The sequence below is a fragment of the Dendropsophus ebraccatus genome, chromosome 15 (assembly GCF_027789765.1).
Source record: "Dendropsophus ebraccatus isolate aDenEbr1 chromosome 15, aDenEbr1.pat, whole genome shotgun sequence".
Classification (NCBI taxonomy): domain Eukaryota; kingdom Metazoa; phylum Chordata; class Amphibia; order Anura; family Hylidae; genus Dendropsophus; species Dendropsophus ebraccatus.
Genome location: NC_091468.1, coordinates 57,952,029 through 57,965,503, shown reverse-complemented (window position 1 = coordinate 57,965,503; position 13,475 = coordinate 57,952,029). Strand labels below are relative to the sequence as shown.

General features: G+C 47.4%; 1 protein-coding gene across 3 annotated transcripts in view; it reads right to left on the bottom strand.

The window, feature by feature from the left end:
- The window catches only part of LOC138774416 (uncharacterized), a 62,269-nt gene that overhangs the window by 1,127 nt on the left and 47,667 nt on the right, over positions 1-13,475 (bottom strand). For 2 of the 3 annotated variants that reach the window (XM_069955252.1, XM_069955253.1), the window contains exons 3-17: positions 8,557-8,714; positions 8,182-8,420; positions 7,649-7,783; positions 6,934-7,000; positions 6,706-6,865; positions 6,338-6,498; positions 5,952-5,997; positions 5,654-5,793; positions 5,312-5,423; positions 5,070-5,185; positions 4,252-4,394; positions 3,775-3,943; positions 2,778-2,849; positions 1,655-2,519; positions 737-926 (exon numbers count right to left, since the gene is read on the bottom strand). In XM_069955252.1, coding sequence (XP_069811353.1) covers positions 737-926; positions 1,655-2,519; positions 2,778-2,849; positions 3,775-3,943; positions 4,252-4,394; positions 5,070-5,185; positions 5,312-5,423; positions 5,654-5,793; positions 5,952-5,997; positions 6,338-6,498; positions 6,706-6,865; positions 6,934-7,000; positions 7,649-7,783; positions 8,182-8,420; positions 8,557-8,714 — 2,773 coding nt within the window. Of the gene's footprint in view, positions 1-736; positions 927-1,654; positions 2,520-2,777; positions 2,850-3,774; positions 3,944-4,251; positions 4,395-5,069; positions 5,186-5,311; positions 5,424-5,653; positions 5,794-5,951; positions 5,998-6,337; positions 6,499-6,705; positions 6,866-6,933; positions 7,001-7,648; positions 7,784-7,917; positions 8,003-8,181; positions 8,421-8,556; positions 8,715-13,475 lie in introns of those variants that run through there. The other variant, XM_069955255.1, reaches the window with a different exon arrangement.

The following is a 13,475-nucleotide window of genomic DNA, read 5'->3' as shown; positions in this document are numbered from 1 at the left end:
CTATGGCGGCAGCAGGCTGTGTGTGTGCGCGCTATGGCTGCAGCAGGCTGTGTGTGCGCACTATGGCTGCAGCAGGCTGTGTGTGCGCGCTATGGCTGCAGCAGGCTGTGTGTGTGCGCTATGGCTGCAGCAGGCTGTGTGTGTGCGTGCTATGGCGGCAGCAGGCTGTGTGTGTGCGCGCTATGGCTGCAGCAGGCTGTGTGTATGTATGCTATGGCTGCAGCAGGCTGTGTGTATGTATGCTATGGCTGCAGCAGGCTATCTGTGTGTGTGCGCTATGGCTGCAGCAGGCTGTGTGTATGCGCGCTATGGCTGCAGCAGGCTGTGTGTATGTGCACTATGGCTGCAGTGTTAAATAACTCCCCTGGTGTCTGACTGGCCATTTATGAAGGAGTTGGAGTTGGTCCTGATAAAATTCAGGAGTCGGAGTTGCGGCTTACCGACTCCACAGCCCTGAGGGGATGTATATGGAGCACTGTACAAATCCGTGGACCATACTGTATGTACAAACTTGCTGATCATTTCCCTTTAATTATAAATGGTTGTGTAGAGAGCTGCCCTCTAGAGGTGGTGTATGGAGGGCTTGTTAGTACCTCTTGCAATCAGAGCCCAGACACCACTAGCTGTAATATTGTGGTTGTAGGAGAATTGGGGTGATTGATCCTCCTTGGGCTTGGAGCACAGCATGTGCCATTGTGCTGCGCTATTACATTGGTTATCCTCCTGCCGCACTTACATGGGACTCTCCGAGCACTGGACGGGGAACGTGCCACCCACGCTTTCCGAAATCCGGCCCAGAATGGCAGTAATGAGTCTGTCAGCCAGTCATAGAGATGGTCGAATAGTGAGATGGAGGGTAGGTCACTGTGTGTCGCCCCTTCCGCCTCCAAGTCTCGCAGCGCCACCTCCAGGAGTTCTGAGGACAACTGTACACAACAACAAAAATTCAGTGGTTCCTTGTGTAATTTGGATGCGGGTTGTAGTGTTTATCTGCCTTATATATCACAATGAGCAGCCTCTGTCTTAGTTTGTTTGATTCCTCTGAGGGTTCTCCTGTGATAGAGAAGATTTAATGAGATTTTGGTCTCCATGGTTACAGACTACACACAGACCCTGTGTAGTCTGATTCTGCAGTCACACTTTCTTGTATCTCTCTCCTGCTTTTTACTATCTTACTACATGTATGTTACCAATAAATAAGGAACAGATGGAGGGAAGTATGACTGCAGGATTAGACTACAAAGGCTCCTGTGTAGTCTGTAACCATGGAGACACATAGTTATGTATCAGTGCTGTGGATGCTAAATTATAGATTTTTAATTAAGACTGTGTTAAGTTTCTGAATATTCCAGTTAGGTGGTGACTGAGATCATGATGAAGTAAACAATATCCACTCACGTGTAACTGTGTAAGTATAAGGTGGAACTATGGGTGGTATTATGGGACACTGGCAGACATTGTAGCTGTCTCTACTATAGAGCAGCTATGGTGAGCATTGTTATACAGGGACCATGTCTGGTGTCCCCATCCCTCTCGTCTTCTTACCTGGGGTGGTTCTGGTGCCGTTGGGGTCCTTTACCTGGGGTGGGTCCGGTGTTGGGTCAGTGGTGGTGGGGCCTCCTACTTGCAGTGTGGTACTGTTGAGGTTTCTTACCTGCAGCACAGGACTCCCATGTGGTAAGAGAAATCTCTCCTTGATCACTAGAACCTTCCTCTTCAGGAGCCCGTGGTCGGGCATGGCGTGATGAGCGTTCTTATACTTCCTCAGCTCCAGGCAGCACAGCAGGTTGTTCTCCAGCAGTGGGAGCCCCTCCTGGGAACCATGTGTCTGGAGATACTTCAGGAAGTGCAGGACTTCTGGAGTTGGCCATCCCCGAGACGCCAACTCAAGGGCTTGGTTAAAGGTGTTTCCATCATCTGCACTTGGCTGCAGCTGCACTGGATGATGCACATCGTCCCTCCGACCATGAAGACGCTTCACGGCCATTTTGGTACTTAGCGCTAAAAGAATTGGCTCAAGTCTCCCCCAACCTTCATTTCCTGACTGCTCCACTCCGCATTCCTTCAGCCGTCCAAACATCTCCCCCCAGAACTTGTTAAAAGAGGTGGCTAGGAGAGTAGCAAGGAACCTCGTGACCTGAGAGATGGATGAGCTGCCAATTGCACCCTTGGACAGTTCACTGGTCAGATGTTTCCTCAGTCCTTGCAGCTGTGGGTTTTGAATAGTGTCCAACTCTAGAAACTTCTGGACCAATCCCAGTAGCTTTCGCTGTTCAGTATTTGTTTGCAGTGCATGAAGCATCTCCAGTGTCCTCAGGGTCTGCAGCTCCTCGGTCTCCTGAACTACTTTCTTGTAGGCCTTATAAACCGCCCTGTGCTGAAGCATCTCCAGGGGGATGGTGGGATCAAGATCGGGAAGGCCTATGAGAAGACCGGAAACCATCAGGGGCTCTTTCTTTCTCTTGATTTTCTTGCCGCCTCCATAGCTTGGACCCCACTGTTGGTTTTCCTTGCTTGATCTACGGAAGACATGAAAATAACATGGAGCAGGGACAATCTCCAACCTGGAATCTACCATAGGTTGTTGTCTTGTGGAAAGCCCAAAGTATTGACTAGGATGCAACATTGTCCACTGTGTCATGGAGGGAGGTGGGACTAGATGTTTGGTTCCCTAAACTACAAAAACCAGCACCACTTTCTTGCAAGTTGCCTCCATTCTGTGGTTATGAGACTAGTGTCGGGCAGCGTGTAAAGTTGTGTCCCCCACAAGTCTTTACCTTTTCTTTCTCTGTTTCATCCCTCCATCTGCTGAGGACTCATGGGACTTGTGCGACATCGGAACGCAGAACCTATGAGAGGGAAGTAAAAGCACCATCAGTACAGCACTAGCATAGCTGAGGCTTTGTCACAGTGTGTAAGTGTAGATAAGATTGCCCCAGAGTCTAAAACATGAGACAGATTTGTGCTGCTCACAGGATCTGTCTTCACTGATACACTGTAACAAACCCTCAGATGCAATACCAGAACTAGGGATGGACTTTCAGCTTTTGGATGTAAATAATGACTACTCTTATTCACTGACAGCAATCAGAGGAGCGCAGTTGCAGAGGATAGGAGTCATAGCCCACGTACAGATACATCACGCTCGTCTCTTACCCCCACGTCACCCTCCTGATGCCAGGGGTCATGGCCGCCGCCCCGTGGACCTGTAGGGGCAACATGTCCAGGTGTGATGGGTTCTCAGAGCTGATAGTTCTGCACGGTGTTTAGTCCGGATCTGCGGCTTGAATAACAAGATGTAATCTCACCCAACATCTCAAGTGTCCTCCGAGTGTTGTTATTAAGCGCCTTACATCAGCGCTGTTAACCCTTCTGTCCCCAGGGCCCATGCCTGTTGTCAGGATGGAATAGCAAAGTGGAGATAATCCAGCAGCTTGGCTTAGAGACATGCTGGGACTTGTAGTTGTACACGCCGACCAAGTTTATGAATTTTTTTTTTATATTATTTGGAATCATATTTTGCTTTTGGATTATTAATTTTTTTAAAAAATGCAAAATACAACTATTTTTCTATGTTTTGGTATTTTATAGATTTTTGTGTTTTTTATTTTTTTATTTTTATTTATTTTATTTTTTTTATTATTTATTGCTGAGATTTTATTTCATACATGGCTTTTGTATTCTGCTGACCCCAGCTGTAGAGATTTCATTCTTGTTATTGGATTTGCCGATCCCTACTGTGATCCCTACTCCTCCCCCCCAATCATCACTTACTTTAGGAACATGGTGATGTCATACTTCAGAAATCGTATCCAGGGGTCACGCAGAGCAGCCAGGGCTAAGTGGTACGCAGACCCTAAATCCTCCAGCTGGATCCCTCCTGATGACCGGTCTGAGGGTCCCGAGCCTCGGCCGATGTGTCCACTATGCGGCCAGCTGTCACCTGGAAGATGTCAGGTCCTTAGGGGGTGTGGAAAGCTGAATTACATCATGTGACGTCCATTTGTCACTGATTTCCCAAGTTTTCACGCCCTTCTTTAAAAATGTTGTAACATCAGATGAAGGGAACACAGAGTAATCACATGATCATGCAAAAGTATCTGCCCCCCTGCACTTTATAGCCGTGTGCACCAGCAGCAGAGGTGATAATTGTAACCAGGCGCTTCCTATAATCCGCTCACATTGCAGGATTTCTTCCCAAGCTGTATATTATATAGATGTGCCCCACCCTATGGAGGCCACAGCTTGTACCTGCATGTGTGATGGACTCTGGAGAGACATCGGGGACCTGGTGCTGACTGGGACCGCTGCCATCCCGCTCCGTCCCCCATTCTCCATACTCGCTCAGTTCTTGCCATAGAAGGAAAATCTGAGTTGTCTTTGGCGGCTCAAACCTGTTGGTGAATTAAATGTGATGAGTCTATACCACCAGATGTGACTTCCCAGCCCTGTTCAGCCTAATCTGTCTGGTTCATGAGAAAATGCTAGAGTAGCATGAAGACTGAGGGCCTTATTCCATGGGACGATTATTATTCAGATTATCGTTAAATCGTTCGACTCTAAACGATAATCATTTGTTTGAATAGCAGTTAACGATTAACAACCGAACAAGAAATCGTTGATCGTTTAATAAGACCTGGACCTATTTTTATCGTCACTCGTTCGCAAATCGTTCACATTGAATAAGAAGTCATTCGGTCATTCGCAGTAGTGATGAACGCAATAGCGACAAGACGACCGCAAGAACAATCATAAGTAACGATTTTTGTTCCATGTAAATGGGTGAACGATTTCAGGTCTTTCGCAATAGCGGTCGTTTGGATCATTTATTGTTAACGATTATGCGAACGATAATCGTCCCGTGGAATAGGGCCCTGACACTTGTAGATCAGTCTGGTCATTGCCCTTATGGTCACCCAGTGGCCCAGATACAGGGGCTGCTCAGCTAGTTGGACCCTGGTGTCAATTGTGGCTCAGAGGCCTCTTTGCTGTATCATAAATGGCCTGTGGTTTATCAAGAGGGTCCCTAGTATAAATTGGGGGCCCAGGAGCCACGCTTGAGTTGTCACCTGTTAATATAGTGGAGAAAGGTCCCCCCAGCCTGGGTGTCATTCCTCAGAGATGGAATCATTCGATCTGGTATAGAGGAGTCGGGAATCTCCTGATCATCTGGATGACTGAGTATCTGAAATAGACGAACATTGCCCAGTGATTCCTGCTCTGACAATAAGTCTAGGTGGATTCAGAGCATGTGTTGTCATGGTTTCCCAAGATACATGAGGCTGGAGGACTTTAAATCGGTGGACCTTACCCCAGGGGTGGTGGACACAAGTTCATCCATGACTCCATCCATAAGAGGTGACGGATGAGTGATGACCACTGGAGACGCTGAGTCCGGTGACACCGCCTTTTGTCCTGTGTGCCTGAAAGCGTTTTGTAAACGTTTTGATGTTATATTATAATAGAACAGACATGAGCAATCGATCTCTTTACATATGTCATTCATAAAGAACAGGCAGGACCAACCAATCCGTCCACATATCCCATTCATACAGAGCAGACATGAACAATCAATCCTTGTACACATATCATGTCATGTGACTGCTGCCATTCCCATCTTTGCCTCGTTGTGAATCCGGAGGGTGATGCCAACCTTATAGGGTGCCGCCTTTGCTGGTGAATGAGGAACCTGGGGATCCAGTAGGCACGCAGGCGTCTGAGGGCATCGTATTGGGGTCTCCTTAGGGCGAGATAGGAAGGACCCAGGTTCTGCTGACACAGACGGATCTGCTCCTGAAATTGAATGACTGGCAGTAACATGGCCGCTCTGTATTCAGCCATCCTTTGTTCGAATCAAAGAGCATGGAGAGCCCAATAACCCAACCAGTAGCCAATCTTGGGGCTTCTCCTTCACATATCAATGGAGGAGAAGCCCCAACAACACCGCTCACCTGACACTCTGGACTCAGGAAGGGCTGATACTTATTCAGGAGGCTCCTGTCAGGAAACAACAAAGTAATTATTATAGTCTATCATGGTAGATACGAGATTCTTCAGAGAACGTGTTATATAGATGATTTACTTTTCCTCTATGGCAGCAGTGGCCTTGCCCATTGTCCTCCCTGCTCAGGAGGATATACATGATGGGAATTGTAGTTTTGCAACAGCTGTAAGGCCGAAGGGTTCCCATCTCTAATATACAGTGAGGCTCCTCATCTGTAGGGAGATGTTCTCCATCCACCCCAGGACATTACATACAGAGATCTCATTGACTGTGTCCACCAGAGTGAGTACTGAGGAGAATGAGGAGGCGTGCGCTACCCTAGCTGGACTGTACCTGAAGAGGTGGACACAGAGGTGCCGGGCATCCTCAGGGCCGTGACTGACTTCAAGATCTACAGACTGCTCCTTAAAAGCTTCACAGTCCATCCAGAAGTGAAACATCTGAATCCCCTGAGTGTCCTGGAGGAAGCGCATGAAACTTCCTACTCCTTCCCTCTGCAGAATAAGGAGGAAAACATCACTGTGACTGGGGCTAGAAGATTGTCCTGGGAGACACTGAACCAGCAGGGGGTACAATCAGATCTGAGATGCAGAATCCTGAGAGCTAGCAGGAAACCATCACAATTATGCAGGTGTTGTAGATGTGTCTGTGGGGTAATGTATGGTATTACTGATCCCCACCCACAGGCCAGATGACCTCACCGTGCTCAGAGCCTCCTCCTTCAGCCGCTGCAGGCCGGACATGGTGAGATTGTGCTGCTTCACAAAGTTCTCTTCCTCCTCGGTTATGCTGTGAAGATCTTCTATGTCTGTGCAGCCGATTCCCAACTCACTGTAACTCCAGGCAACACCACCAGGATCTCTATACAGATGATTAGAATTAGTGAGGTCTATACAGTCTGTGGGACTGAGGGCCTCAATGAGCCGTACCTGTAGTCCCCCTGGGCTGAGTCCTCTATGCGGAGCTGCAAACCCGGAGACTCCGAACAACTGGGATCTATACATATAATCATACAGAAAATAAATATTTGCAAACCCCCTCAGACACCAAAAAAATCCATCTTAACGGTTACTAATAGGGAGGTGGGGGATGCCGCTGCAGCTTCTTTGCTTCTCTAGAACATTGGGGATAATAATTATTTACCCTAAATCCATATAGATCACCAGGCATACTAAGCATTAACCCCTAAACCTCTGTAGACCACCATTAATACTAAATATACTTAATTTTCTTTAAACCACCAGACATACTCTGTATGCTTCTCCTAAACCTTTCTATATGAGATATACTCATTAACCCCTTAAACACCTTAGTCCCCAAAAATTCATCTAATGGTAAATAATAGAGAAGAGAGAGATGCATCTTCTGCGACTAAGACTGCATGCTGTGAGAGGGGAGGAGGAGCAGAAGATAGATACACCTAATTGATGAAAGGTGCACAGCCCAGCTCTGACATCACACATGAAGGAATCTACCTACCCCACAGGAAATAGCAAAAGACATATCGAGGTCTGCAGCAAGACACGGGTTACTAACCCCCACCCACAAATCTCCAGCCTCCTCATATCCCCCGGATCCAGCAATGTCCTCTAAGTATACAATAACTGGTCCCTGAGATTTTTGGTTATTGAGGCTGCTCCTCACCAATGGTGTCACTGTGAGTGAAGGTCGCATAGAGGTCACTGTCCGCCATCTGGGGGGCAGAAGGTTGGCAGAGACGTATAATGGCTTCTCCATACTGTGCCAGGAGCGACAATCTGTATGTGTCAGATTCATAACCTGCAGGGAGAAAACACCAACAAGTCACTGCAGGTGTGATGGCCGGGGACTGTCATGTGGCCTGTAGATGTCATTTGTGATCAATTTTACACTAACCCCTTTCCACCCCAGGAATTTGTAGTGACAATGTTCACCTTTTTCATTCTCTCTCTCTCTCTCTCTTTAACCACCTGGATGCCTCAGTTGCTTTGGACCACAGCATCTAAGGGGCTAAATGGCCAGGATCTGAGTTATCTCCAATCCATTGTAGGTGGATGTCACCTATAGTAAACAGCCGACACCAGCCTGGTGTGGCTCCCAAGCGAATTCCCAACATTCTGATGACATCACATCCTGGTAAGGAGGGGGGCTGTAAGAGGGACCATTGTTATATAAGACTGTTATAAGACTATAATCACCTGGGGCGGCCGGGGTGCTATGAACACGACTCGGGAACCTTCCTGCGGGTCCTGGCAGCTCCGGCCAGATACTGGGGCCACTGAGGTGCAGGGGGACGGTGGAGCAGTGACCGGTGGACAGGGCGGTGCTGTCAGTCTGGCGGCTGTACCCTCGGATGCTGTAGCGGCTAGCAGGCTGCCGATCCTCCAGGGGGCGGACTAGTAATTTGGCCAATTTATATTCTAAATAGAGCGGAGACCTGCAAAAGATTGAAGAAAAAGCAACGTCACACGGAACAGGCACCCCCACTGGTGCAGCCTAATAGGAGAGGGGCGAGTGTGTGGCTCTAAAAGGGTCCCTGGGGTTGGTGAACCCCAACACTCCTCTGTGCTCACCTCCTAAACAGCAAGAGTCTCTCCTGTCGCAGCCAGAAGAGCGTCGCTTCCCTCTGTACGTCATCCGCTCCGTATTCCTGGGGCCCATCCTGCAATGTCCCATCCAGATCCTGGACGTTTCCAGTCAGCCGGTCATAGGACGTCCTCACAGGGAAGGCCTGGGGGGGATGTAATGGGAAGGTGGAGTCAGGTCAGTGATGGAGCTTAGGACTGGGAGGAGTTTCAAAGCAGGATCCGGAGGTCTGTAGACAGATATGGCAACCAGAAGTGACAGCAGTCAGAGGGGACCCGGAGATCCTACAGGAGGACACCAGGGAAGCGTGGAGAGTCAAGAATAACATGTTTATTATGTTTTATATAAGAACAGCACTATATTAAAAAATTTAAGTACTGGAGTACCCCTTTAACACCTGAACATCTCTAAACCACCAGAGATACTAGATGTTAACCCCTGAAGCTCAATAGACAACCAGAAATGCAAGGTACTAATACCTATCCTTTCTTAAAACAAAGGGAAACTAGTAAAAATGAGCGAACCTTGAGCATGCTCGAGTCCATCCGAACCTGAACGTTCGGCATTTGATTAGCGGTGGCTGCTGAACTTGGATAAAGCCCTAAGGCTATGTGGAAAACATGGATATAGTCATTGGCTGTATCCATGTTTTCCAGACAACCTTAGAGCTTTATCCAAGTTCAGCAGCCCCAGCTAATCAAATGCTGAACGATCGGGTTCGGATGGACTCGAAACAGAACCCGGTTCGCTCATCTCTAGAAACTAGATATTACCCTTAATATTTCCTAGACCACCAGAGATACTATTACACCCAAGAACTTTCTAGACAACCAAAGATACCCTAACTCTGCTCTAGAACTCCAGGAATACTAAGTATTAACCCCTAATCCTCTCTAGACTACCAGTGATTTTAGGTAGTAACCCCTGAACCTCTCTAGACCACCAGGGATACTAGGTGTTAACTAGAGATGAGCGAACCGGGTTCGGGTTCGAGTCGATCCGAACCTGAACGTTCGGCATTTGATTAGAGGTGGCTGCTGAACTTGGATAAAGCTCTAAGGCTGTCTGGAAAACATGGATACAGCCAATGACTATATCTATGTTTTTCACATAGCCTTAGGGCTTTATCCAACTTCAGCAGCCACCGCTAATCAAATGCCGAAAGTTCGGGTTTGGATCGACTCGAGCATGCTCCAGGTTGGCTCATCTCTAGTTTTAGCTTCTAATCGTTTCTTTAGACCACCAGGAACACTAGGTATCCACCCTTAATCTTCTTTAGACCACCAGGGATACTAGATAATAGTCCCTGAATTTTTCTATACAACCAGGGATACTAGATAATAGTCCCTGAACCGCTGTAGACCACCAGGGGCACTAGGTATTGACCACTAAACTTCTCTAGCACCCCTAAACCTTTCTGTACTGAAGGAATTTGTAACAGAGGGAGATGCCTGATGTGACTGAGCAGAGCCAGGTGTGCGCATGTCCTGTTTTGGCTGGGTAGGGGTTGCCATGGTTCATGGCCTGGCTCTGCCTCGTGCTGTTAACTTATCTGTTGAGTTATTACAGCGATACGTCTGAAGTGTATAGTGTACAACAAGCCTGTACCTGGCGCCAAGGGTCAACACACCCGACCCATCACCTAATCCCCAACCCACAGCACACAGCACACTCAGCTACCTCTGTTTACCTAGACTTAAAGGGACAGCGCACCTTTCCAGGTAACATGTTTAAGTGAATACTGTCTATTGGTACCTGCTATCAGCCATTGGACAGGTGAATACAATCTATTGTGCATGGAAACAATCAGCAAACATGTCATTTTTGCTATTGCAATCCTGTTTCCTGTGATAGTGCCTGATAAGTTTGATTCTTTAAGTCCCAAGAAAAGTGAAGAGAATGTGAAGAGAAGCACATGATCAGAACAATTTGATGTGTAGCCTGCTTGTTGATGGTTTCCAGGTAGCAGAGAAATGAGAATAAAGGTATTCGAGAAAAATGCTGAATTTGCTAGCTATAGAACTAATATGGGTGAATAAGGAAGAACTCCGTGCCCCCTTTAGGGTGCCCTCACACATAGGTTTTTAACTTACCCTATGGTCTTCTCCCCATCTTCTGATCAGCGGCTACAGCGGCACACTTGTATCTCAGTGTGCCAGGCTCTGCTGAAGATTAAAGACGTCAGGGTAAGTATAAATAGGGCCGCCCTTCTCCCCCCCCCCCCCCTCCAGCGCTGTACCCATCCCAGCAAGTAAGGGGGGCAATTAACCCCTTCCTTTCTGGGATGGGTACATTGTGACATCAATGTGGCCCCCATAGGGTTAATTGAGGATGCCATGCATCCTCACTTAACCCCCTGGAGGCCACATTGTTCAGTCTGGCACACAAGGGATTAAGAATAGATGTCATGCATCCGTACTTAACCCCTTGTGTGCCATACTGTGAGCAGCATCTGCTAAGATACTGCCTACTGTAAGGTGCAGAATAACTGCCACAATGATGGGTGTTCTGCTCCTGGCCTATTTTTGTGTGTGGTTTTCCCTTTTGTTTTTCAGATATCGGTATCCAGAAGATTATGTCAGATTCGTTGGACTATGCCGATGACCAGCGTTGTGGGCAGATGACCAGGGGTGTGGGGGTGTTCTTTTAAAAGAAATAAAATAAAATATTTTTCTCTTATGTGTTGTTTTATTATTGTTTACTTTCAGACTTAGTAGTGGAATCCGTCTATCAGACAGCTTCCACTACTAAATCTGAAAGTAAAAAATAATAAAACACGACACATTAGAGAACAGTATTTTGTTTTAAAAAAAAAAAAAAGCACCCCACACCCCTCATTGACCACTTTATAAAATAATATATATATATATATATATATATATATATATATATATATATATATATATATAAAAACAACGCTGGTCATCGACATAGTCCAACCAATCTGACGTAATCCACAGGATTACTGAAATACAAAAGGGGGCAAAATACACACACAAAAAAGGCCAGGAGCAGAACACCCATCATTGTGACAGGTATTCTGCACCTTACAGTAGGCAGCATCTCTGCTCACAGTATGGTACACAAGGGGTTAAGTACGGATGCATGACATCCATACCTAGTCCCTTGTGTGCCAGACTGAACAATGTGGCCCCTAGGGGGATAAGTGAGGATGCAAGGAATCCTGAATTAACCCCATGGGGGCCACATTGATGTCACAATGTACCCATCCCAGAAAGGAAGGAGTTAATTGCCCCCCTTCCTTGCTGGGATGGCTACAGTGCTGGGGGGGGGAAAAGGGGGGCCGTATTGATACTCACCACTGACGTCTTCCCCCAGCATCAGTGGTTGCAGCAAGGACGCTGCTGCAGCCCCTGATTGGCTAAGCTGACGATGCTCAGCCAATCAGCGGTTGAAGCAGAGATACTGCGGCAGCCACTGATCAGAAGAAGAACGGATTGTAAGTTAACTATCCCCCCTCCCCAAAATAGAGCACAGTCTGGTCCACAGGGGGTTAAGTTAGATGGGGGGGGGGGGGGGCATTTTTTTCCCTGACACCGGGGAGGAGGTGGCTGAGGGAAACTACGTCCACTCACCTCGCTGGTTCCAGCGGCGGATCCCGCCTCCGTCACTGACTGGCTGAGCGGACCTGAGACGTCACGTCTCGGGCCCGCGTCAGACACCAGGAAGCGGCCGGGAACCGGGGACCGGAGCGCCGCTATGCGGGAACCGCCGCTGGAACCCCCCCCCCCCCCCCCCCCGCTGGACTACCCCTTTAACCAAATTAGTCTCTACTTAGTCTCTGGCTGTCTCTACTTGGTCGTGCACTCCACCTGTCCCACCCAGGTGGTGTAATTACTTGTGCCGGTATAAGGGTATGTGCACACTGAGGAAAAGGCGAGGAATTCAGCTTGAAATTCCTCCCGTAAAGTATGTACAGAGCAAAGTCCCATTGTGTTCAATGGGTTTTCTGCTCTGTTGTTCACACTGCAAAATTTCCGAGCAGAATTTTCTGCTGTAGATCTGCTAGAGGAATCCTATAGAAGTCAATGGGGGGCTTAAATTCTGCTTGAATTCTGCCTGAAAACTTTCAGCTACAATTCCTCGAGAATTGCTCAGTGTGCACATAGCCTAAGACAGATCTTGCATGCTCAGAGCATAGGCGTATTTCATGCCATAGTACAGTGTAGGACTGCCCCGTTCATGAGGCCACCGTAACGTGGTGGGGTAGTTTACACCATTTTCAAATGGTAACCAAGAGCCTCATTATTTTTGTGAAAGTTTTTTTTGGCAGTTGGGTTGGGGGGGGGGGCTGCTTTTAACTATTTTCATGTCTGTAGTGGGTCTGTATCTTGCCATTGCGGTGAGCTGTTGCATTTTTTTGTGTTTTTGTGTGGTTACGTTAACCCCCTGGGGAATAGACAGTGGCACTTTTCTCCCTGAAAAGTGCCCCTAATAAACGCCATATGCATAGGTTATGGCGTTTTTTTAGCAGAGCTGAAGACTTCCATTAAAGTCTATGGGAGAAAAACGCAACAGGTTGCCAAAAAAATCGCCAAACCCTCAGCCTGCTGTGTTTTTGTAGAACTGCCACAGAGCTACAAAAATGCCAGAGAGGAGAGAAAAACGCCACAAAATAAAAAGCTTTGTGTGTAAGGCAAATCATAAACTTCCATTGATTCCCAGCCAACATCTAGCCGCATGCATTTGTGGAAAAAAAAAAAAAAACGGCACGCCATACTCTGATAAGTGATAGTCACTGGCATGACTGGGCCATAGCAGTTTTATGGGAATTATGCAACGTCCTAAAAACCTTCTATTCTGATGGTTTGTAACAATGTATCAGCCTGGATGTGAATTAATACGTTGCGCCAAATCCTCAGCAGTGAGAAGTATTGGGTTGTGG